General features: G+C 44.0%; 1 protein-coding gene across 5 annotated transcripts in view; it reads right to left on the bottom strand.

The window, feature by feature from the left end:
• The window catches only part of SNX14 (sorting nexin 14), a 146,814-nt gene extending 142,159 nt beyond the window's left edge, over positions 1-4,655 (bottom strand). For all 5 annotated transcript variants that reach the window (XM_088472009.1, XM_088472007.1, XM_088472010.1 and 2 more), the window contains exon 1: positions 4,447-4,655. In XM_088472009.1, the coding sequence (XP_088328135.1) occupies positions 4,447-4,640 (194 nt within the window). In that variant the 5' untranslated portion in view covers positions 4,641-4,655. The remainder of the gene's footprint in view (positions 1-4,446) is intronic.
• Positions 4,656-23,225: the final 18,570 nt, after the last annotated feature.

The following is a 23,225-nucleotide window of genomic DNA, read 5'->3' as shown; positions in this document are numbered from 1 at the left end:
ATTCTCGAGTCAGTGGCGCTAACACCGGAGTCGGGTCTGCATAGACCCGACTTTTCCGGAGTGAAAGTGGTCGCCTGGAGATGACGTCATCTCCAAGTTCCACTGAAGCTGGACCAATCGGCCGGCTAGCAGCGCACTCCAGGTCATCGTGACCTGGAGTGCGCTGTTCTCACAGCAGGGCTTCACGGGCTACGCCCGTTTTAAACCCTGCTAGTTACCTGGGTTGGATTGCCGGGTCACTCGACCCGGTGATCCAACCATCTCCCCTTTTACACCAGGGAGCTGCCCGGGTTAACCCTTCAATAACCCGGGTTTTAGCCCCGGTGTAAAAGGGGTATGACAGAAAATTGTATAGTGTATGCCCAGCTTTAGCAGCCCACAGTGAACATGATTACACCTGAACAGCAAACAGCTAAAGGCCCCCATACATCAGCAATTGATTGCAGGAATTCTGCAATTTGCAATAGATTGAAAAAGGGAAAGATTTGTATACTCAATTATTTGCAAATTGCAGAATTGCTGCAATCAATTGCTGATGTATGGGGGCCTTAAAAAGGTCCACTGAATAATAACTGGCAGCATCATAGATGAGGCGTTTACTATGCATCCTGCTGCGGTTCTCAAATGCAGCCACTATGCTTTATGATTAGGCATGCCATATCATCCCTTTAATTCAGGACACGTGAATTACACAAGTTCTGCTGATTAAAACCAGGTGAAAAGTAGACTTGACGTCAGCCAGCCACAGAATCTGTGTAATTCATACGAGTCCTGAATTAAAGGGATGACATGGCAAGCCTATTTATGATGACTTTACGAATACCCTTAAAATACTGGTGATATAGCTAAATCTTCTGGTTGCTACCCTTAGCAACATGATAAAATGTTCAGCTCATAATTTTTAATGACAGTAGCGGTGCTAACTATGAACTATGGAAAAAGTAATGATGTACATTTTTTAACAAGATGTGTTGGCAAGGTTTTAAAATATGCTGCACGCATAGCAGTATTACAATTTTAATATTTAAAAAAAATCCATATTTTCATTGCTAAGCATTCTATAAAATAAATCATGATTGAATTTATTAACATGGAAACCGCACAAAAAAAATTTAGTTTCGTTATTTAACTCCCCCCACCCCATTCCCGGATCAAAATATTAGTATGCCCTTTCTACCCTACAATCTTTCCTGCGTACATAGGGCCTGATTCAGAGCTGAACGCTCTGACCAGAGCGCTCTCTCTGAATCAGGGCCCTCCTACCTCTTTTTGGAGCGTCCTCATGGACGCTCGCATAGCTGTGGGTTACCACCCACAGCTATAGCGGGCGTCCATGATGATGGTCGCGATGGTCTTGACCATCGCGACCATCGGGCTTGCGACGGAGACCCTTCGGTAGGGTCTCGCTGCCGCAAGCCCTGGAGTGATTTTGGCTCTATCAGAGCCAAAATCACTCCCACTGACATCACTAGTGATGTCAGTGGGGCCGGCTTGAGACGGTAGGCGTTCCCATGGGAACGCCTCAGTCTGGCAGGCACACCCCGACACGCCCACCAAAGGGGGCGTGCTGTCAATCAACATCGACAGCACGCCCCCTTTGGTGCGAGACCCGGAGCGATGGTGAGCCCGTCGCTCGCCGGGTCTCGCGCATGCGCATGACGGAGCTCCCTCCGTCGTGCGCATGCACAGTGGGGAACATCGACCCGCTTGCGAGCAGGTCTGAATGACCCCCATAGACCAATTAAACACAATGACTTGAAGATTATCTGCCCAATTTCTCTTTGGAGAACTATTGTTGAATTATCTTGCATAAGCTACTTGCCAGAGGTTATGAGGTTTCACGCTTTTATTTTTTTAAAGCTTTTAAATGATGTTAAAATAATTCATTTTCAAAAAAATGTTTCACATTGCTGTGCTATAAGTAGATTTGTATTTACACTACACTTATTGTGCTGCTCAAAAGTGACCGAATAGGCTGTTGCAACTTTGTACATTTCAGGGGCATATCCTGTGCGAGTTTACCAAAAATCTTGCACCTGCAGGTGCGAGATTTTTGGTATTTAATTGGGTGCAGGGTTTTCATTTTTTTTTTTTTTTTTTAGCACTTCTAATTTTTCCATAATTCCTTATTTTAAGGAAAAATTGTCGGGACTTACTTCAGGACACCTGCAGCACCCCCATCCTAATGACTAATTAAGCAATTGGAAGTTTCCAATTCGCTTTATTAATCCAATAATTACTCATCTTCAGGCAGCTCTGTCATCCTCCTCCGCTTCTCCGGCATTCCTAAGTCTTCCCGCCAACGTCTGCAGAGTGGGAGAGTGATTTCTGTTTGTGAGAGATCCCAGTCACCTCCTGTCAGTGTGTGTGTGACCCCCACCCAGTAATACCCCTTTTACACCGGGTTATTACCCCTACCCCGGGTTAATACCCCTAAAACCCGGGTTATTGCAGGGTTAACCCGGGCAGCTCCTTGATGTAAAAGGGGTCCCGGCAATCCAACCCAGGTAAATAGCAGGGTTTAACACTGGCGTAGCCCGTAAAACCCTGCTGTGTGTACGGCGCACTCCGGATCATGATGACCTACAGTGCACCGCAAGCTGGCCGATTGCAGTGGTGCTCGGAGATTACGTCATCTCCAAGCGTCCACTTTCACGCCGGAAAAACTGCGGTGTGAGCAGCGCCGACTCCGGAATATCCTCGAGTTTGCGCCGGCAAATTTTGGGTCTGTTCCAGATAGGAACCCTGTTCCAACTCCGGGTCAGTCCCAAAATTTTGGTGGAAAATGGGTATTAGTGACCCAGTCATGCGTGCCGAGTGTGTGCGTCCTCAGTGTGCTGTGCAGTAGCCAGTCACAGCCAGAACAGGCAAGTTTTTTTTTTTACTCCTCCCCACGTGAGATTTTGCCCACAAAAAAACAAGCAAAAATTTTCTTAAATTGGATAACGTGGGTATCGTGAGCATGCAATACCCGTGGAAATCAAAAATTGGTCACGTGGTCTGTGTAATTATTTTATGGGCAAAACCTCGCAGCCAATTGGATATGCCTCTTAAGGAACACATCCACTAGACGATTTAATTGAGCGATTGAACGATAACTATATTGTTAAATAATCGTTTGGACATCATTGAAAAAAAAAATTTCTAAAACAACCAGCTATGCGCGCTCCCGCTGGTCGTTTAGACATCTATCAGGCAAATATGTTGTACAACCTGGCGATAACGTCAGGTTTAGCATATTTGCAGATGATGGATGTGCTTACACTTAATAACTGCTCGTTCAGCATAGGCACATCACAGACTGACAAAACAACTGCATGATTACAATGGCCACCGGATCGCTCCGTGTGTGGGGACCGCCGATATGTCGGACCCCCCCCCCCCCCCATTGCATCGCGCGGTGCATATCGCTCTGTGTATGGGCGGCTTTAGAAAGTTTAAAAAAAAAGTTGCCAAAATTAGTGATACTGTTTTTTGGTTTTTTTTTAAACAAAATGCTAATACCCACTTCTCCACCCACAAGAGAGAGAGTGTATATTTCAGCATGTAGATGGGCACTCCGGGTATCACAATGGTTATTGCCGTGGTGTCTTCCTAGGGGTATACCAAGCAGTTCTCCTAAAGGTAGAAGCAGGAGGCACTCATCTGGACTTGTTCAAAGTGTAATATACTTTTTTTTAAGCCAACGTTTCAAGGCCGGAATGACCTTGTCATCAGGGTGCTGTGGGACAAATACGTCATCAACCAGGGACCGGCCACTGTTCAGTCAAGACATGACTGCGTCCTTAGTTACCATCCCAGAGTGCTTTGGGGCCGGTCCCTGGTTGATGACGTCATTGTCCCACGACACCCGGAGGCACGAGAACGCACAACTGCACTTTTATCGATACTGGTATCTTATATAAGGTAAGCACATTCACTGTTTGTATTTCACACCCTGATGACAAGGCCATTCCGGCCTTGAAACGTCAGCTTAATAAAAAGTATATTACACTTTGAACAAGTCCGGATGAGTGCCGCCTGCTTCTAACTTTAGGAGAAATGCTTGGTGGGTGGGTGTGTATATATCTATATCTAGGAACCATGTAAAGCAAAGTGTGACTATTGCATAGTTTAGTCCAAACAACACAATTTATGAGTCTCATCTTAATACAAGACATTAAGCTGCTTAAAATTAAAAAATAAAACAACGCAAATTACAGAGCGCAAAATTAGCTATTAATAATTGCACGCAATATTATGAGCATACTGGAATTAGTGGCTTAAAAGATAGCTTCACAAACATATTCTTATTAAGGGGATGACCGCAGAGCTAAGTAACATTTCTGTGAAACCATCTTATTCTGAACGCGAAGCAGAACTGGCAACAGAGAGCGAGAGCAGCACGTAAGGGAAGCAGAAGATGGCAGGCAGACATAGGAGCCGCCGTGCCCGGGTCCCCGTTACCTGAGGAGCAGAATGGTGGACAAGGAGAGGGAGAGCAGGCTGAAACATAGCAGCGGATAATGTCTGAATATCTCCCGCACTGCTCCAATCCTCAGACGCTGCCTGAGATACAGCAACATTCGCCCAGCTGTTGACATGACAGCGCCCGGCTTCCGCCCTCTGCTTTCCTTGGCCTGCGACTCGGCGCCTGACATACACGTCTTACACAAAAGCCGCCATGTTGGAGGTGGGACTACACCAGCAAGTATTCATTTGATCGCAATTGGACATGCCGATGTATGTAGTTTCAAATCCGAAAGTGATTTTGATCATAATCAGTGAAAAATGATTTTACATCGCATACACAAAATATCGTTTTAAATGGTCTGATATGAGCCAATATCTGCAAATTGAAAGACAAGTTTTAAAGCGGGTACACAATCACCCCTGACAAGGTGTACCGTACAGTCATAGGGCCGTATTCAATTGCTGACAAAAGCCGAGACTGCCGAAAGGTTCTCGCCGGTGATGTCATTTCGCCAGGCGAGAACGTTTCACCGTAAAAAAAAAGTCTGCACCTTGTAACCAGCGGGAAAGATTCGCCTCTGAAAGGAGGCAGAAAAAAGTGCAGCATTGGGGGTTTGGGGTGCAAAGTTGTGGGAGCACCCATGCAGGGGGGGGGCTAGAGGTGCACATGCACCGGGTGCCGGAATGCAAGGGGTGAAAAAGGGATGACTCACGGTGGCATGGGGGCTGGAGAGTCAGAAAACGGCCATCCAAAAATGGCCACCACCAAGGAGGAGACAGATGCTAGAGGTCCTTACTGGACCTCTAGTGTCTGTTAGGCTTGCGCAAGTGCCGGGAGAAGATGCTGAAAGCCGCATCTTCCGTGAAACCCCCTGGCAATGAGCATAAACCCCCTAGCAATGAGCCTGAAACCCCCTGGCAACGAGCATGAAACCCCCTGGCAACGAGCATGAAACCCCCTGGCAACGAGCATGAAACCCCTGACAACGAGCAGGTAATTTTAAAGTAATTAGAAGCCTTACTGTGGGGCATAAAATGGTGTCGGGCAAATATGTAAGTGGCACTTTGATAATAGGCATTACAGTGTGTGGCATGTGTAATGGGCATTATTGTGTGTGGAATAATGTAAGTCACTATACCAGGGATGTTTGACTAGTGCACTGCCTTATGGAGGAGCAAGGACAAAATCCAGGAACAGGAAGGGAGGGGGCGCAAAAGTACTACCTTGCACCGGATGACAGATATCCTAGTTTCGGCCCTGACCCATGGGACAGTCCCCCAAAGGTAAACTGTGTCAAAAAAGGATTAAAAAATACTTTAGAACACCCCAAAAAAGTACTTTAGTTTTGGGGGGTGACAAAAAAACCAAAGTTGGGTGGACAAACTTAAAAACTAGTGAAATCGACTCCAGGGGGTCCCCCAAGTATGCCCAAGTAGTTTTTTAGATTGCAGGTGCATGCTGAATGTGTTTTTTTCACGATCTTTAAAAACGCACTTTAGCGATTATTAACCATGCTTACACCCATTTTCATGTACCCCAAATTTGCTGGGATTACTTATTTTGGCAAATAAACCCCTGCTAAATGCTATTCTTAACCACTTGTGCAAAGACGCTACATAGCATCAATTGAGAGCATTTAAGCACCCCAAATACCTTTAGCAGGGCTATTCGGGGGTATCCATAGTGACCCCCCTTGTCAGTGCATCTTTTGGGGGGTGTCTGGCTGATTTCCCCAAATCTGACAGGACTTTCTGCCTGAGTTTCGCCGGGACGCGTTCTTGCGTCCTTTGCAATTGAATAGCGCGATCCTTTTCCGAAGCCAAAACTAGCGATGACGGCGAAAACTCCGGCAATTGAATACGGCCCATAATGTCAACACCAGAATTTCGATAAACAAATCTACGACTAGGGTTACTTTCAAAGTAAATGTAAAACTGATTTGTCAACACTGTGACAACATTATGTCAGTGTTGACATTGTGAATGTCGACATTAGTATGTCCATGTTGACATAATATACCACACCCACGACAGTTACATTAATAGGTTTACTGCTATGTCTTTCTTGCTCAGACTAGAAATACACTTTTTGGGGTCTATTTACTAAGCTGTGTTAGGAGATAAAGTAACTGGTGATAAGGTACCAGCCAATCAGCTCCTAACTGCCATTTTTCAAACACAGCCTGTGACATGGCAGTTAGGAGCTGTTTGGCTGGTACCTTATCACTGTTCACTTTATCTCCTAAAACAGCTTAGTAAATAGACCCCTTTGTTACAGCTGCAATATTTCTGTACAAGTAACTATGTTCTACACACTTGATGTAAAATGTTGCCACTTGCTTCAGTTGCAGATTAGGTAAATTAGTAAACATTGTGAAAAATAAATAAATATTAAAACACTTTTTTGTCATACACTTATAAGAAAGTGATGCACTCATTTGGGAGTTTTAAATTAGTATTAGGAGTAAAAACAAATATACAAATTGGTACTGCGCTAATTATAAAATCAATAAATTTGCTGTGGTAGGAAAATATAGTAATCAAGACACAGTTTAAACAAACTAATATTTAGGGCCGTATTCAATTAGTTTCGCACCCGCGCTACTTTTTCGCATGCCAGACTTCGTTTACATTGCATGTTTTGCATGCTGAAAAGTATCGGGCGCGCTCCCACTATTCCCTGCTTTCAATTAGAAAGGACGCAAAAACTGCACCCGGCGAAACTGAATCAGGCGAAAAGTCCTGTAAAAAATGAGGAACTCAGCCTGACACCCCCCAAAAGATGCACTAACATTGGGGATCACTATAGATGCCAACGATTAGCCCTAATGAAGGTATTTGGGGTACTTAAGTTGTGACAATTGGTGCCAATTAGCACAATAACACAAGTTGTGAATAATTGCATTAAGCAATATTTTTTTAAGAAAATAACTACTCCCATCAAATTTTGGGTACATGAAAATGGCTGCTAGCATATTTTTAAGTTGGTAAAGTGAAGTTTTAAATGACGTACAAATCCACCTGCTGTAAGCACCTGCAATAAAAAAAAAACACCTGACCCTTACTTAGGGAACCCTCAGAAGTCTATTTCGCTAGTTTTTAAGTTTGGCCCTCAACTTTGCACTTTTTCACCCCCAAAATGAAAGTACTTTTTTAGGGTATTCTAAAGTCTTTTAAAAAAAATTTTTGACACAGTTTATCTTTGGGGGACTGTCCCACGGGTGCAGGTGGGTTTCCCGAAGTTTGCACCCCAAAACTGCAATTCTGCACTTTTTTCCGCCTGCTATTCATAGGCGAAACTTTTCAGCCGATTACATTGCATTAACTTTTTGCTTACGCGAAAAGTCTTTGGAATTGAATACGGGGATAAGTTTTCACCTGGCAAAATGACATCATCCGCGATACTTTTCCCCGGATTTGGACTTTTCGCCTCTAATTGAATATGGCCCTTAATCTGTAAATTCTTTTCAATGCAATTCATAAAATGTGCACATTTCATATATAAAAAAATGTTTCACTATAATGGTATCCATTACAAAAACAAGTAAAAATCACCTATTATCAGTTAACTGCTGTCACAATGTATAATATGCACACACACACTATATATATATATATATATATATATATATATATATATATATATATATATATATATATATAAGTTGTAAGCATAATCAAGCTGTAATCAAGCCAGAATTGTGGCCTCTAATGAACCTTTAAGGTTATTTGTCCCAGGAGCACTGTATACAATTTACAACATCATTGGGAAGAAATATGACAAAATAGAGCCTTCCACTATAAAGCCGGACACTTTCTGGTTAACGGACCTTGGATTTGTTTAGTCATATCCTATATTGCGACCGTTGTATCCACAGCTTGATTATGATATATATATATATATATATATATAATATGAGATATGGTAAGAACTTACCTTTGTTATCTTTATTTCTACGAAGTCCATAGGGTTCCACAGGATACCTTGGGGTATAGGCGATGGCGGCAGACATCCAGGCACCACAGAGTTAAAAACTTCTCCATCCTCCCAGGATGCACTGGGGTCCCTCTCCTATACCCCGCCCCCGAGCCTCAGGCACTCAGTTTCGTCACAAGCCATAGGCCGGAGGAGGATAAAGAGAGAAAGAAGAAAGTCTGGAACACACAAGAATCACATTCTCACCAGAGGGAGACGGAAAAACCGGTGACCAGAACCACAGCCCATCTGCAGTACAGGTGCGACAGGGCGGGAGTCCTGTGGAACCCTATGGACCTCGTAGAAATAGAGATAACAAAGGTAAGTTCTTACCATATCTCATATTTTCTACATCAGGGTCCACAGGGTATCCACAGGATACCTTGGGGATGCCCCAAAGCAGTATCCTTCTGTCACACTTGGTGTCTGCGAGTTACCTGTCTCAGGTGGTGATCGGGTTTCAACGGAGGCCGGCATGACTGGAACCACAGATGATGTAGATGAATAGCTCTTTTAATTATTATAAGAAGTGGATAGCAGTGAGAACTGCCTTTGGTGATGAGTGACTGGAACTGGAAACTTGAGACGTTGGAATGTGACCAGAAGGAACTTGGAGGGACCGGCAGGTATGTAGACTGAGCTGGTCGGGTTACTAGTAGATGGGCTTGCAGACGGATGGTAGCGTGGAAGCTACTTGTTGTGGCTTGTGAAGCCGTGGGTAGACGTTGGTAGCTGGGTGGCTATGTGGAGCGGCTGGATAGCCGTGGGTAAACGCTGGTATCTGGGTAGCTACGTGGAGCGGCAGGATAGCCGTGGGTGGTCGCTGATATCTGGGTGGCTACGTGGAGTGGCCGGTTAGCCGTGGGTAGACGCTGGTAGCTGGGTGGCTACGTGGAGCGGCTGGATAGCCATGGGTAGACGCTGGTAGCTGGGTAGCTACGTGGAGCGGCTGGATAGCCGTGGGTAGACGCTGGTAGCTGGGTGGCTACGTGGATAGAACTGATGAGCTTGGAACTTGACTCTGGACTGGAATAACGTGACAATGGCTGAAGGGAAATCAGGTAATGCTGAGACGAGGGTTAAACAGGGTGATCCGGAAATGCTGTGACAAGGTTGGAAGTCAGGTGCAGGCTGGATTGGATAATTGGGAATAACAGGTTTCAGGAAGGAATGGGTAGGTTTGGGAATTTTAGGTTCAGGGAGGGAGTAGGTAGGTAAAAGGAGCAGGAGTTGATCCACAGCAGGAAGCAAGGCAGGGTGACACGATGCAGGTTTACAGTGCCAGGGACCAACCAGGAGTAGGACTAGCAGCAGAGCACAGGCCAGGTATTGCTGTAACAGGATGACTGGATGCCAGGTATTACTGTAGCAGGTTTTCTGGAAGCACCGGGGGTTGCTGTAGCAGGTTTCAGGGATACACTTGAAATGCAGAAACAGCATGAACCATACACCACGGGAAGACGAGATGTTCAGGCCCAGAATACTATCAGGGGAGGATATATATACCCTGGGTCTGGCAGCAATTGGTGGCTACGGACAGGTGGTGTGGCAGTAGCATTCTGAGTGGTGGAAGGCACAACATGCAGAGGGAGTATTCATCTCTGCAGCACTGAGAATCAGAACCACACCTGCAACTCCAATCAGGGCTAGCAGTGCTCACAGACAGGAGAGGCCAGGTGCAATAATCACTGTGACAGGAATGCATAGAGAAGTCAGAGCAGATCCCCCAGGAGAACTACAAACACAGATCCATGGGACGGCTGACAGGGGTAAGTCTCAAGGCAAAAAGGTGACAACTAGACAGGGTCGTGACACCTTCAAGGGTGGGGACACTACTGTGCTGAGAGGAGAATCCGTCGCCCGAAGGAAGCATCCTGAGAGGTGTAGCTATCAAAAGCATAATACCGTCCGAAAGTATGGACAGATGACCACGTGGCCGCCTTGCAAAGCTGAACAGCTGAGGCACCACATCGAGCTGCCCACGAAGGACCCACAGACCTAGTGGAATGAGCCTTAACAGAAGATGGAACAGGAAGGCCCTCGTGAGCAAAAGCTTCAGAGATAGCCAGTTGAATCCATCCTGCCAATGTTTGTTTAGTGGCAGGCCAATCTCTTTTATAGAAGCCATAAAGGACAAACAAACAGTCTGACTTCCTATAGATAGAGGTATATGTAGTAAGCAAACTACAATACCCGGCGCTCAAAGATAAATACCAGAAATAGACCACCTGCTAGCTAGTAGCAATCTTTGATCTAACTAAGACCAAATAGTAAAGAAATCAACCTGAAAACAACAACCTGTGTAGCTACTGCGCAAGGTGGATGTTAATAATTGGTGTCAATGCAGATAATAAATCGTATATGTGCTCTCTGTTCAAATGAATGGAAGACTGGATCAATAAAATACTCTATTTAATAACCAATATTTACACATATATAATCACAATACAATCGCTAGTTCTCCATCACTCAATGTTTTAATTGAAGAAAAGAGGGTAACACATATGCATGGAGTTAAATATTCAATTAAGCTAATCCTGGAAGCTTAAAAGGAGACCAAATAGAGGCATGTCTTCAGTCTTGAAAAAGTCCTAACTTGATATAGGATGAAACGCGTTGACCAGAGCCACCAAGTGCTTACCAGGAGGATTGACACACTACTACATTACTACAGCCGCTCAAGTTAGCATTTGACCAGCAGGACTTGCTGACCATCCAGCCAGAAATTGGTACTGTCCCAACACAGTCGTGCTTGGGTCAGGAGCTGCTGGAGGACTTATTGCCCAGCAAGCCCTACCCGCTACATGCACAGCGGGACTTGCCGATCAGCTGACCTTCAGCGTACACCTTGTTTGGAATCATCCAGCGGCCGGAGCCACTACATTGTAACACGCGTCTGGGGCAGGAGTCACTGGAGGACTTAACGCCCAGCAAGCCCTACATGCTTTTTAACAGCGGTATATGCTGATTGTGTCTGCAGCCTTCACCAGAAGATTAGAAGAGCATTCCACTCAGTGCCCTCGATGTGTACATCATATTGATACCACTGCATCCCGTGAGATCTATATCCATTTGGATACTACAAATGCTAACTTGAGCGGCTGTAGTAATGTAGTAGTGTGTCAATCCTCCTGGTAAGCACTTGGTGGCTCTGGTCAACGCGTTTCATCCTATATCAAGTTAGGACTTTTTCAAGACTGAAGACATGCCTCTATTTGGTCTCCTTTTAAGCTTCCAGGATTAGCTTAATTGAATATTTAACTCCATGCATATGTGTTACCCTCTTTTCTTCAATTAAAACATCGAGTGATGGAGAACTAGCGATTGTATTGTGATTATATATGTGTAAATATTGGTTATTAAATAGAGTATTTTATTGATCCAGTCTTCCATTCATTTGAACAGAGAGCACATATACGATTTATTATCTGCATTGACACCAATTATTAACATCCACCTTGCGCAGTAGCTACACAGGTTGTTGTTTTCAGATCTAATTTTATCATTCCTGTAATCTTCTTGATCTCTTATTAATTTGCGTTTTTTAGTTAATATTATTTCTCTTTCAAATCTCTCCACTCTGCTATTAATTTGTTCATCCTTTTCTTTAAATGAGATGTGTTCCTTGTGTTTAAGTAAATCATCCTTAATAACCTCTATTTCATCAATTATTTTTGTAACTCTTTCATTCCTATACTTAATTAGGAGTTTTATAAGGGAAAATGAGCAATTATCCAGTATTTCATCCCATTCTTTCCTATAGATAATGTAAAAAGAAATAGTGGGCGCTAATCAGGGTACAATTAAAAAAGCATTTAATAAGGGGCAATAGGAGTAACCTCCAAGGGATATAAACACATATGGAAAAACATAAATAATATTCAGAACGTCCGAAAATACAACAAATGAAGAATATTGAAATTAAAGATGATACATGAAATTAAAAAATGAAAAGTAAAAAATATAAACAAAAATATAAAAAATACAAAATAAACAATGAAGTGGACCCTAAAAAATGAAAAATTATAAATGATGAAATTAATATGAAATTATATAATAAATACACAGTGTATGCATACACAATAATGATAAAACAGCATGCACCACTCCTCGTATGGTGCTGCATATAGAACTACACAAATGTATTAAATCACAGAGCAATTGCTGTTTGATAAACGCAGATGTAGCAATGTTGAATCGATTAGGATACTAGGATCACTTAGCAAGAGAGATACATGTCCTTCAAAAAACTGTGTACATTTGAATCTGAAATAGTTCCTGCTAAAAAATGTTCCCAAAAGAGAAAATTCTCTGAAGCAAGATATAGATGGATCGTAGCTCATAAGTGTATAACAATCCCAGTTAGAGCTATGGACGGATCCAAATCGAATTTTAGTAGTTAGAGGCTGTGGATATGCAGCATGGGTTGTCAGATGGGAGAGAGTTAATCACATGCATGTGTGTTTGTAAAATGTCCCGCTCAGTTTCTCTGCCCTGAATGTATCCCTTTTATTCAGACCAAGTGCTGCATGGTCAGCAAGCCGGAAGCAGTATTTTACCAGTATAATGGTCAAATCAGCAGGGACCCACGATCAGGGAAACAGCAGCCCATGTACTCAATGCCTCTCCACAGCGGGCACTCGTGTAACGCGTTTCTCCGCCTATACGCCCATCAGCGGTTTCCTCAGACAGTGTAACACAAAGACCCGGCAGTCGCTATAAATAGCATCTTCAATTAAGCGGATCACAGGTGTTATCTCCAAACTTATTGTAGCGCATGCGCACTCTCATAATAGTGATTCTTCAGCTGATAATAAAAGTGTTCTCCTCACTTCAATTGTACTTGCGTATTTAGCTGTCACATCAGACTCCGTTCTATATATATATATAACAGCCAATAATACAGATGGCAACATTGTATTCATAAGCTGGTTGCTAGAGATGTTTGCCGAGTATCCACTTGTAAGAATAGCAGCATTCTATTTGTGCATTAACTGCAACTATCTGTCACTTGCTCTGAAAAAAACGTGCTCTTGGCACAGTAGTGATTTAAAGAAGATATTGATACCAATATGCAGAACAATCAAAATATATACATAAAAAATTAGATTAGAATAAACATATAGAAATATACATTTAAAATAATAATAATAATAATAATAATAAATAGTATAAAAAATAATAAATAAAAATACATATGAATATAAATAAAAATATAAAAATGAACCTAAAATTGGATGTAAATAACTACCTATATGTATACCATAATTTTAAGAATACTGGAACACAATAATGACCCTAAAAAACTTCTACTTAAATAGAAAAATCCATATATATATATAATATATATAGAAAACAAAGATAAGATTCTTCAACAGATATATTGAAATATCAAATAGCTGCTTGTATATAACATATTATAACTCTATTAGGATAAACTATACCATACCTATAATTCATTACTTTTCAATTTATCTACTATAGAAAGAGAAGAAGGGAGGAAAGAGATATGGACCCATAGTACGGCCCCTGTGAACCACATAGAAACCCAAAATCAAAAAAGCAGGTGCAATACATGAGGTGTTGATGATATACGAATTGTTGCCTAACCTGTTTAAATCCTATTATCAATACACACATACACCAGTAAACCATATGTGTGTACATGTGTATATCTGTGTGTGAACCCAACACTAAAAAATATTTTATATGTATGCATGCGTGTGTGTCATGCGGCCCAACCCATACAACAATGGTGTTCCACATACACACACACGCACACCTAAATAGTGTGTGTGGATATAGGTCTATGGCTACAATTAATACAGGCACATGCGCTTAAACTAAACATCAAATAGATCAATGGTTAACAGAATATATAGATGAATAGTAAGATATCTAGATAGATACATAGATATTGTATAGCTCCAGAACTCATCCACCAATACTCGGTGATAACTGAAAAATAAATACCTATATGACCATAGGACCGATACCACCCAACACAGATGGACACTAACCTATATTATTGAGTTCCACTGTGTAATTCAGACCTTGTGGAAAAAGAGTTTTAAGTCGAAATATCCAGTAGGCCTCTCGTTTACATAAAACATTAAATCTGTTCCCACCTCTCTTGGTTGGTTTCACATGATCTATCGCTTTAACCAAAATATTCTTAAGCTCTTCACCTTGACACATAGTGACATGTTTGGAGAGTGGATGTGTTCTAATTTTCTTGACAAAATTTCTTCTATGTTCCATGAACCTAGTGTGTAGAGATCTGGTTGTACGGCCTACATACTGGAGGCCGCAACCACTTTCCACAACATAGATTACATAGGTGGACTTGCAATTTAAAAAATCCTTAATACAGAATGTTTCTTCAGAAACATATGACATAAAGTGAGTGGTTTTCCTCCCAGTATGTTTACATGTGGTGCAACCAGTACCACCACATCTATGAAAACCTGGAGATTTTGGAGGAAGCCAATTAAGAGTATTTATGGAGTTATTATCACTCCTTCTAAAGTGGCTTGGAGCTAATCTACTTTTAAGGTTTTCTGATTTTTTGAAAATTACTGCTTTACTTGGTGTTATGCATGGACCTATATGTGCATCCAGCTGTAGTAATGGAAGATTTCCATTTATAATTTTCTTAATCTCTCTAGCATAAGAGTTACAAGTGGTCACAAATGTCATGGTCCTTTCTTTTGACTCCTCACTCACTATTTTTCTCTGTATAGTGCTGGCTGTATCTAGCTCACTGCTGCTATTCTTACAAGTGGATACTCGGCAAACATCTCTAGCAATCAGCTTATGAATACAATGTTGCCATCTGTATTATTGGCTGTTATATATATATAGAACGGAGTCTGATGTGACAGCTAAATGCGCAAGTACAATTGAAGTGAGGAGAACACTTTTATTATCAACTGAAGAAACACTATTATGAGAGTGCGCATGCGCTACAATAAGTTTGGAGATAACACCTGTGATCCGCTTAATTGAAGATGCTATTTATAGCGACTGCCAGGTCTTTGTGTTATACTGTCTGAGGAAACCGCTGATGGGCGTATAGGCGGAGAAATGCGTTACACGAGTGCCCGCTGTGGAGAGGCATTGAGTACATGGGCTGCTGTTTCCCTGATCGTGGGTCCCTGCTGATTTGACCATTATACTGGTAAAATACTGCTGCCGGCTTGCTGACCATGCAGCACTTGGTCTGAATAAAAGGGATACATTCAGGGCAGAGAAACTGAGCGGGACATTTTACAAACACACATGCATGTGATTAACTTTCTCCCTTCTGACAACCCATGCTGCATATCCACAGCCTCTAACTACTAAAATTCGATTTGGATCCGTCCATAGCTCTAACAGGGATTGTTATACACTTATGAGCTACGATCCATCTATATCTTGCTTCAGAGAATTTTCTCTTTTGGGAACATTTTTTAGCAGGAACTATTTCAGATACAAATGTACACAGTTTTTTGAAGGACATGTATCTCTCTTGCTAAGTGATCCTAGTATCCTAATCGATTCAACATTGCTACATCTGCGTTTATCAAACAGCAATTGCTCTGTGATTTAATACATTTGTGTAGTTCTATATGCAGCACCATACGAGGAGTGGTGCATGCTGTTTTATCATTATTGTGTATGCATACACTGTGTATTTATTATATCATTTCATATTAATTTCATCATTTTTCATTTTTTAGGGTCCACTTCATTGTTTATTTTGTATTTTTTATATTTTTGTTTATATTTTTTATTTTTCATTTTTTAATTTCATGTATCATCTTTAATTTCAATATTCTTCATTTGTTGTATTTTCGGACGTTCTGGATATTATTTATGTTTTTCCATATGTGTTTATATCCTTTGGAGGTTACTCCTATTGCCCCTTATTAAATGCTTTTTTAATTGTACCTTGATTAGCGCCCACTATTTCTTTTTACATTGGTTACTGCTTTTTTGGGGATTTTCCAGTTTTCCCCACTGTAGAGGGCTGGCTTTTCATAGGGTTTATCTGCATGTAGAGATCAATATGATCTATTAGTAGGTATTAGCGCTTGTAGTTCTTTCTTTTATTTCCTATAGATAGAAGTGCGGTCCACATAGATTTTCAAAGCCCGCACCACAGCCAAGGTGGCCTCACCAACCGAAAGGTCCAGTGAAGTAAACTATGGTACAATAATTTCCTCGTTGATATGGAAACTAGATACCACCTTTGGAAGAAACCCAGGACGAGTGCGCAGCACAGCCCTGTGTCTATGAAAAATTAGAAATGGAGGTCTGCATGAGAGAACTCCCAATTCTGAAACCCTTCTAGCTGAAGCAATAGGCAGAAGGAATACAGTCTGAATGGGTAGCCATTTCATATCCACTGAGCCCAGTGGTTCAAATGGCGGTCCTTGAAGAGTCTTCAAGACCACAGCCAGATCCCATGGTGCCACAGGTGGAACAAAGGGAGGCTGAATAAGAAGCACCCCTTGCATAAAGGTGCGGACATCAGGAAGCATAACAATCCTACGATGAAACCACACTGAAAGTGCAGACACCTGTACCTTCAGGGAAGCTAGGCGAAGACCCTGTCTCTAAACCCGCCTGTAGGAAGGCCAGAACCCTGGACAATCTGAACACCTGAGGAGCATAACCTCTAGTGCGACACTACTGGAAGAAAGCCCGCCACACTCTATGGTAGATGTTGGCAGATGAAGGCTTCCAAGCTCTCAGCATGGTGTTGACCACAGAGCTGGAGAAACTTCTGGACCTCAAGAGGGCAGTCTCAATAGCCCCGCCATCAAAGACAGCTGACTCAGGTCCGGATGAAGGCAAGGACCCTGAGACAGCAGGTCCTGACGTTGAGGCAACAATAGTGGAGTGTCCACTGAGAGACCCTGAAGATCCGTGTACCAGTGCCGCCTGGGCCTCGCTGGATCAATCAGCAGTAGCATGCCGCCTTCTTGCATGAATTTGCGTATCACTCGAGGAAAAAGGGAGAACGGAGGGAAGAGGTACGCATACTGGAAGGTCCACTTGACCGCCAGAGCAGCCATTAGACAAGCCTTTGCGTCTCTTGTTCTTGAACTGAACATCGGCAGTTTGTTGTCGTGTCGTGAGGCCATGGAGATCTATCTCTGGAAGGCCTCACTTGTTCACCAGTAGCTGACACACTTCCTGGTGAAGAGACCAATCTCCTGGATGCACGTCTTGACTGCTGAGAAAGTCTGCTTCCCAGTGGAGAACTCCTGGTATGAACACTGCTGATATTGCGGTGAGATGCTTTTCCGCCCATACTAGAATGCGGGACACCTCTGTCAGAGCCACCTGACTGCGAGTCCCTCCTTGGCAGTTTATGTATGCCACCGTGGTGGCGTTGTCCGACTGTACCTGCAAAGGTTTTCCCTGCAAGACCTGTCTTGCTTGCTGGAGAGCCTTGAATACTGCCCGCAGTTCCAATATGTTTATTGGAAGAGTAGCTTCTACCGATGTCCACCTTCCCTGAAAGAAGGGTGGACCCATCACCGCTCCCAAGCCCCAGAGACTGGCATTCGTCGTCAGAAGGGCCCAGTCTGCGATCCAAAAGGGACGCCCCTTGTTCAGGTGAACCGTCTGTAGCCACCAGGCCAGAGATAATCGCACCTCCAGGGAAAGCACCATAGTCTGTGTCTTTATCCTTTGGGGCGACCCATTCCATCTGGAGAGGATCAGCTTCTGCAGAGGTCTCGAGTAAAACTGGGCAACCTCCACCATGTCGAACATGGATACCATGGGTCCCAGTAACCTCATTGCTGAGTGAATAGACAGCCGGTGACTCTGCAGGCAAAGACGGACCTTTGCCTGTAACGCAGAGATCTTTTCTCCCGTCGCCAAGATCCTCTGATGTTGAGAATCCAACAGATCTCCTAGATGGAGCATCCTCTGAGATGGTACCAGGGAGGACTTCTTCCAATTTATCAGCCAACCGCGAGACTGCAATACAGAGACTGTTAGTTGTAGATTGTGCTGAAGTTTCTCTGAGGACTCCGCCAGTAACAGGAGATCGTCCAGATAAGGTAACAGGCGGACTCCCTGCAACCGCAGGTAGGCTGCCATAACGGCCATAACTTTGGTGAACACCCGAGGTGCTGTAGCCAAACCGAAGGGCAGAGCCTGAAACTGGAAGTGGTCCTTCACCACTGCAAATCTGAGGAAGCACTGGTGTGCTGGGACAATAGGGATATGCAGGTAAGCATCCTGAATATACAGCAACACCATGAAATCCCCAAGTTCCACTGCTAAAATAATGGAATGCAGGGTCTCCATCCTGAACCGAGGAACCCTCAGAAATTTGTTGAGGGATTTGAGGTTGAGTATTGGCCGGTAGGACCCATTGGGTTTCTGCACCAGAAAAAGATTGGAGTAATACCCCAATCCCTTCTGAGACAAAGGAACTGGCACTATAACTCCATTCTTTAACATCGAGTGCATTACCTTCTTGAGTTCCTGGGCCTTGTCCTGATTGGATGGAAGGTCAGTGGTGAAAAACCGGCGGGGAGGCCTCCTGCGGAAGGAGAGGGCGTACCCCTGAGAGACCACTTCTCCAACCCATGTGTCTGAAGTGGTCAGACACCAGCTTTTTGGGCGAATTTCAGAAGTCTGCCTCCCACTTTGAGGTCCCTCAAAGAGAGTCCCGTCCCGTCAGGCCGAAGGTTTGTCATCGGACTTGGGAGTGGGACGTCTGGTACTCCAGGCCTGTGTCCTGGGCTTTGCAGGTTTCTTGGTGGCAGTCCTCCTAGGAAAGGACTGTACCCTGGATCTGTTCTGCGTTCTATAGGCCCTTTTTGGAATCAGCATCTGCCTTCCAAGAATGCAGCCACAGGATACGACGAGCCGCCACTGCTGCCGAGGAGATCTTGGACGCCATGAGGCCTATATCGAAAGCTGCCTCATTAATGTAGGTAGCCGAGTCCCTTAAATTACCCACCAACTCCACCTGTTCAGGTGACGAGTCTGGGTCCAGGGATGCCTCCAAGGTTTCAGCCCAGTGCTCCATAGCTCTTGCCACCCAGCACACGGCCAAAGCCGGCCTGGACACGCCCCCTGCAAGGGAATATTTCTACCCTGCGATCCGTTGGATCCTTTAAGGAGGACATAGAGGGCATAGGCAATGTAGAACTCTTTACTAGACGTGTAAATCCACTTGTGGCGGGTTATTACATTTTGCTAAATAATTATCTGCAAAAGGGTATGCCACCGCAACCGTCTAGGGGGCTGGTAACGCTTACCCGGCGTTTTCCACGCCTCCTCTAAATGATCCACTAGCTGATGAAATAGGGGAAACACTGTAGTATCACTTTTAATATCCTTGAAAAAGGCATATTTTGATTTAGCTACAGGAGGAGCGCCATGCTCAATAACCAAGGCCGTGCGCACCGCACATGAGCCATCATCTGTCGTCACAGCATCCTGATCTTGATGAGGTTGCAGCAGACCCTTCTGCGCCCGCACAGACGACTAGCCCTGTAACACCTCTGACAGCTGTTGTACTGAGGTAGACAGTGAATTAGCCCACGCAGGTTCATGGATGACCTGAGGGGGTGACAACAGGAAACTCTGAGGTACGATTAACTGTTTAGGAACCCCTGCATAGGGGACGACACCATAGACTGCTGTGAGACCCCCATCTGGGGACACGCAGGGGTTGTCGTTAACTGGCCCACCAGGATAGTAAGTGCTGCAGCAAAACAAGCCCATGGTAGCTCCTGCACAGGTGTAGTGACAGAAATCGGCCATGCCACCGCAGGCACGCCTTACATAATCCATCAGAGTTACCATCACCCTCTGCCAATGGTACCTTGCATACAGTACACTGAGGCGGAATGGGGAAATCATGCTCACTGTCAGACATACTGAGTGTGTGACCCGGAGCTGTATGTGACCACTGCACTTCACAACAAGTTGTATAGTGAGGTATAAATCCCCCTTGCAACACCGCACCGCAAGGGCTTGTTAGCAGAGAAGAAAAACAGGTATAGGGAAAATAGCTGACAGTATGTGAAAGTGAAAGTAACAGACAGCAGTGCTAGCCCAAAGTCACATACAATGCAGAATATTGAAAACCCTGCAGTATCTGCGCTTCATCAACTAACCAGACCTCAGCCTGGTAGGAAACAGCGCTGCATACACTGACCTTGCACCGGAAAGGTATGCAGGGGGACCCAGACCACGATGCCCGTGTTAACAGCTTCCAGCAGTGTTTGCCACATGTATTAAAATGGCCACCAAGGAGCAGAGGGAGGGCTGGTCCGGGGGCGGAGCACATGCAGATGCCTAACCACCTTGTGGAGAGGCCGTGTGCAGCGGGGGAGGTGCAGGCTGCTTAGCAGGGAAAGTGCGCTCCCCTGGCATGTATTTAACCCCTGGGACGCTGGACATTTACTGTTTCTGTCCAGTCCTCAGTCCCAGGGGGTAGCGGAAAGCGCAGGGATCAGTAGCCTGGTTCCACACTGCAGCCAGTCCCCAGGGAGCCCCCTGCCTGGGGACTAAGGACTGTGCTATTCGGCTGGGACCCACCGCGGGACCTTGCCGCTTACCTGAACCCACGTAAATCCGGCCACAGTCCGGGCAACCGGGGCAACCGCTAGCTGTGACCCCAGTCACCCACCAGCATCCCCGGATCAGTACCGGCATTCTGGTACCAGCGGGGTGTAGGAGCGATGACATGGACGGTACAGTCAGTACAGACTGTCCAGGTTGTCTGGTCATTAGATGTGCAGCCACAGCTGCATTGAAGAACTTCAGGGGCCTGCAGACCCCCACTCTGTACGGTACATCCGACTTCGGCCAGGCGCCGATGAAAACTGAGTGCCTGAGGCTCGGGGGAGGGGTATAGGAGAGGGACCCCAGTGCATCCTGGGAGGATGGAGAAGTTTTTAACTCTGTGGTGCCTGGATGTCTGCCGCCATCGCCTATACCCCAAGGTATCCTGTGGATACCCTATGGACCCTGATGTAGAAATATATATATATAAACACCATCCCAAAAAGTGCGGCACTCCACGCTGGCAAAAGAAATCACACTGTAGGCAAAGCTTTGTAGCTTCAACGTTTCAATGCCTGTATTTATGGCATTATCATCAGGACATACACAGATATAACAGACATCTTATATACAGCCACCAAGTGAACATACTGCCTCGACGGGGCGGGACCTCCCACCCGCTCGTCGGCGCACAATAATGAAGTCAATACGTCACAATGTAATATCCCATCACCATAGTAACACAATAAAGCAGCGCTCATCACAGGAACAAAATGTACTCGTGCTGACAATAAAAGTATGCATTCAAGACACTATCACTAATAAATGGCATGTATTTGTGTCCTATCTCTGGTCAATATGTGATAGCCTCAACATCAAGCGGGCAATGATATACATCACTACAAACGCATCCAATTACGGCACATCAACATATGGCACTAGGTACATAAAAAGCTATACTTGCAAACAAAACCAATGGTTACAGCATTTATATGTAAACTTATGCAAGTCAAGGAGAAGACTTTATCTATGGCCTCATTGATGTGAAGCCTCCTGCTCTAAAAAACAGATATAGTTACAAAAAAGCTCCAAGACCCAATTGCTAATTGAGTCCCATTGGTGCCATGGTACATAATCGATGGATCCAACGGGCCTCATTTTGCATGAGTTTGCTGGACCTGTCACCTCCCCCTAATAGAGGGAGGGATATGGTCAATCATTCTATATTTAATGGATGACAAAGTATGTCTGGCAGTGGCAAAGTGCCTAGCCACAGGTTGTTCACTGTTCCCTAAGTTGATGGCTGCTCTAATAGCACTTCTGTGTGCTGGCATGCGTTCTTTAAATAGCCTCTCTGTTTTTCCTATGTAGGACAAACTGCAAGCACAGATTATCTGATAAATAACAAAAGTAGAATTACACGTAAGTTTGTGACGTATCTGATATTTGCGTCCCGTTAGGGGATGATAGAAACTGTCACCTGGGATAAGGTATCTACACGTAATGCACGTGCATCTGATACAACCCATTTTGCCAATACTGACCGTATCCGCTCTCGGACCAGAGCCAGGTATGTCAGTCTTGACTAAGAGGTCACGGATACTTCGTCCTCTTTTATAGCAGGACATGATCTGTGTATCATGTAATTTTAATTCAACATCACTTTGAACCATTGGCCATCATTTCTTAGGGATTTTGTTGATATGCTTGCTGTGTTGGTTAAATTTTTTGACCCAAGGTAACATATTAGTGTTTTTTTTTAGATATATTCTGTTTCAAGACAGTTTCCCGATCTAAATTCAATACCTGCTGTTTAACTTTAGCAAGATGTTTTGCATCATACCCTCTGTTGATAAATATCTGCATCATGTCATCCATCTGGGATTCAGCTATCACTGCATCTGAGGTGATCCTCTTAACTCTCAAAAGTTGAGCGTAGGGAAGGCCCTGGATGAGTGGTCTAGGATGGCAACTGTCAGCACTAATCAAATTATTTTTATCAGTGTCTTTAGAGAAAAGACTTGTTGCAATGTTACCATTTACAATCGATATATTTAAGTCCAGGAAATTTACAAATTCATTACTAATATAATACAATAATTTAGCTGGACTATCACTGGAATTATGTCGATCAATGATATCAATTCCTGTTTGGGACTTCTCCAAAAGACCAATAAGTCATCTATATACTGTACATAAAACCTGATTTTCTGTGCAATTAATGGATCTTCAAAGAACAATGCATCTTCAACTCCAAACATGTATA

This window comes from Taudactylus pleione, unplaced genomic scaffold (genome assembly GCF_031769625.1).
Source record: "Taudactylus pleione unplaced genomic scaffold, aTauple2 ptg000015l, whole genome shotgun sequence".
In the NCBI taxonomy this organism is placed as follows: domain Eukaryota; kingdom Metazoa; phylum Chordata; class Amphibia; order Anura; family Myobatrachidae; genus Taudactylus; species Taudactylus pleione.
The sequence above is the reverse complement of the archived record's forward strand: the minus strand, read 5'-3'. Positions and strand labels throughout refer to the sequence as shown.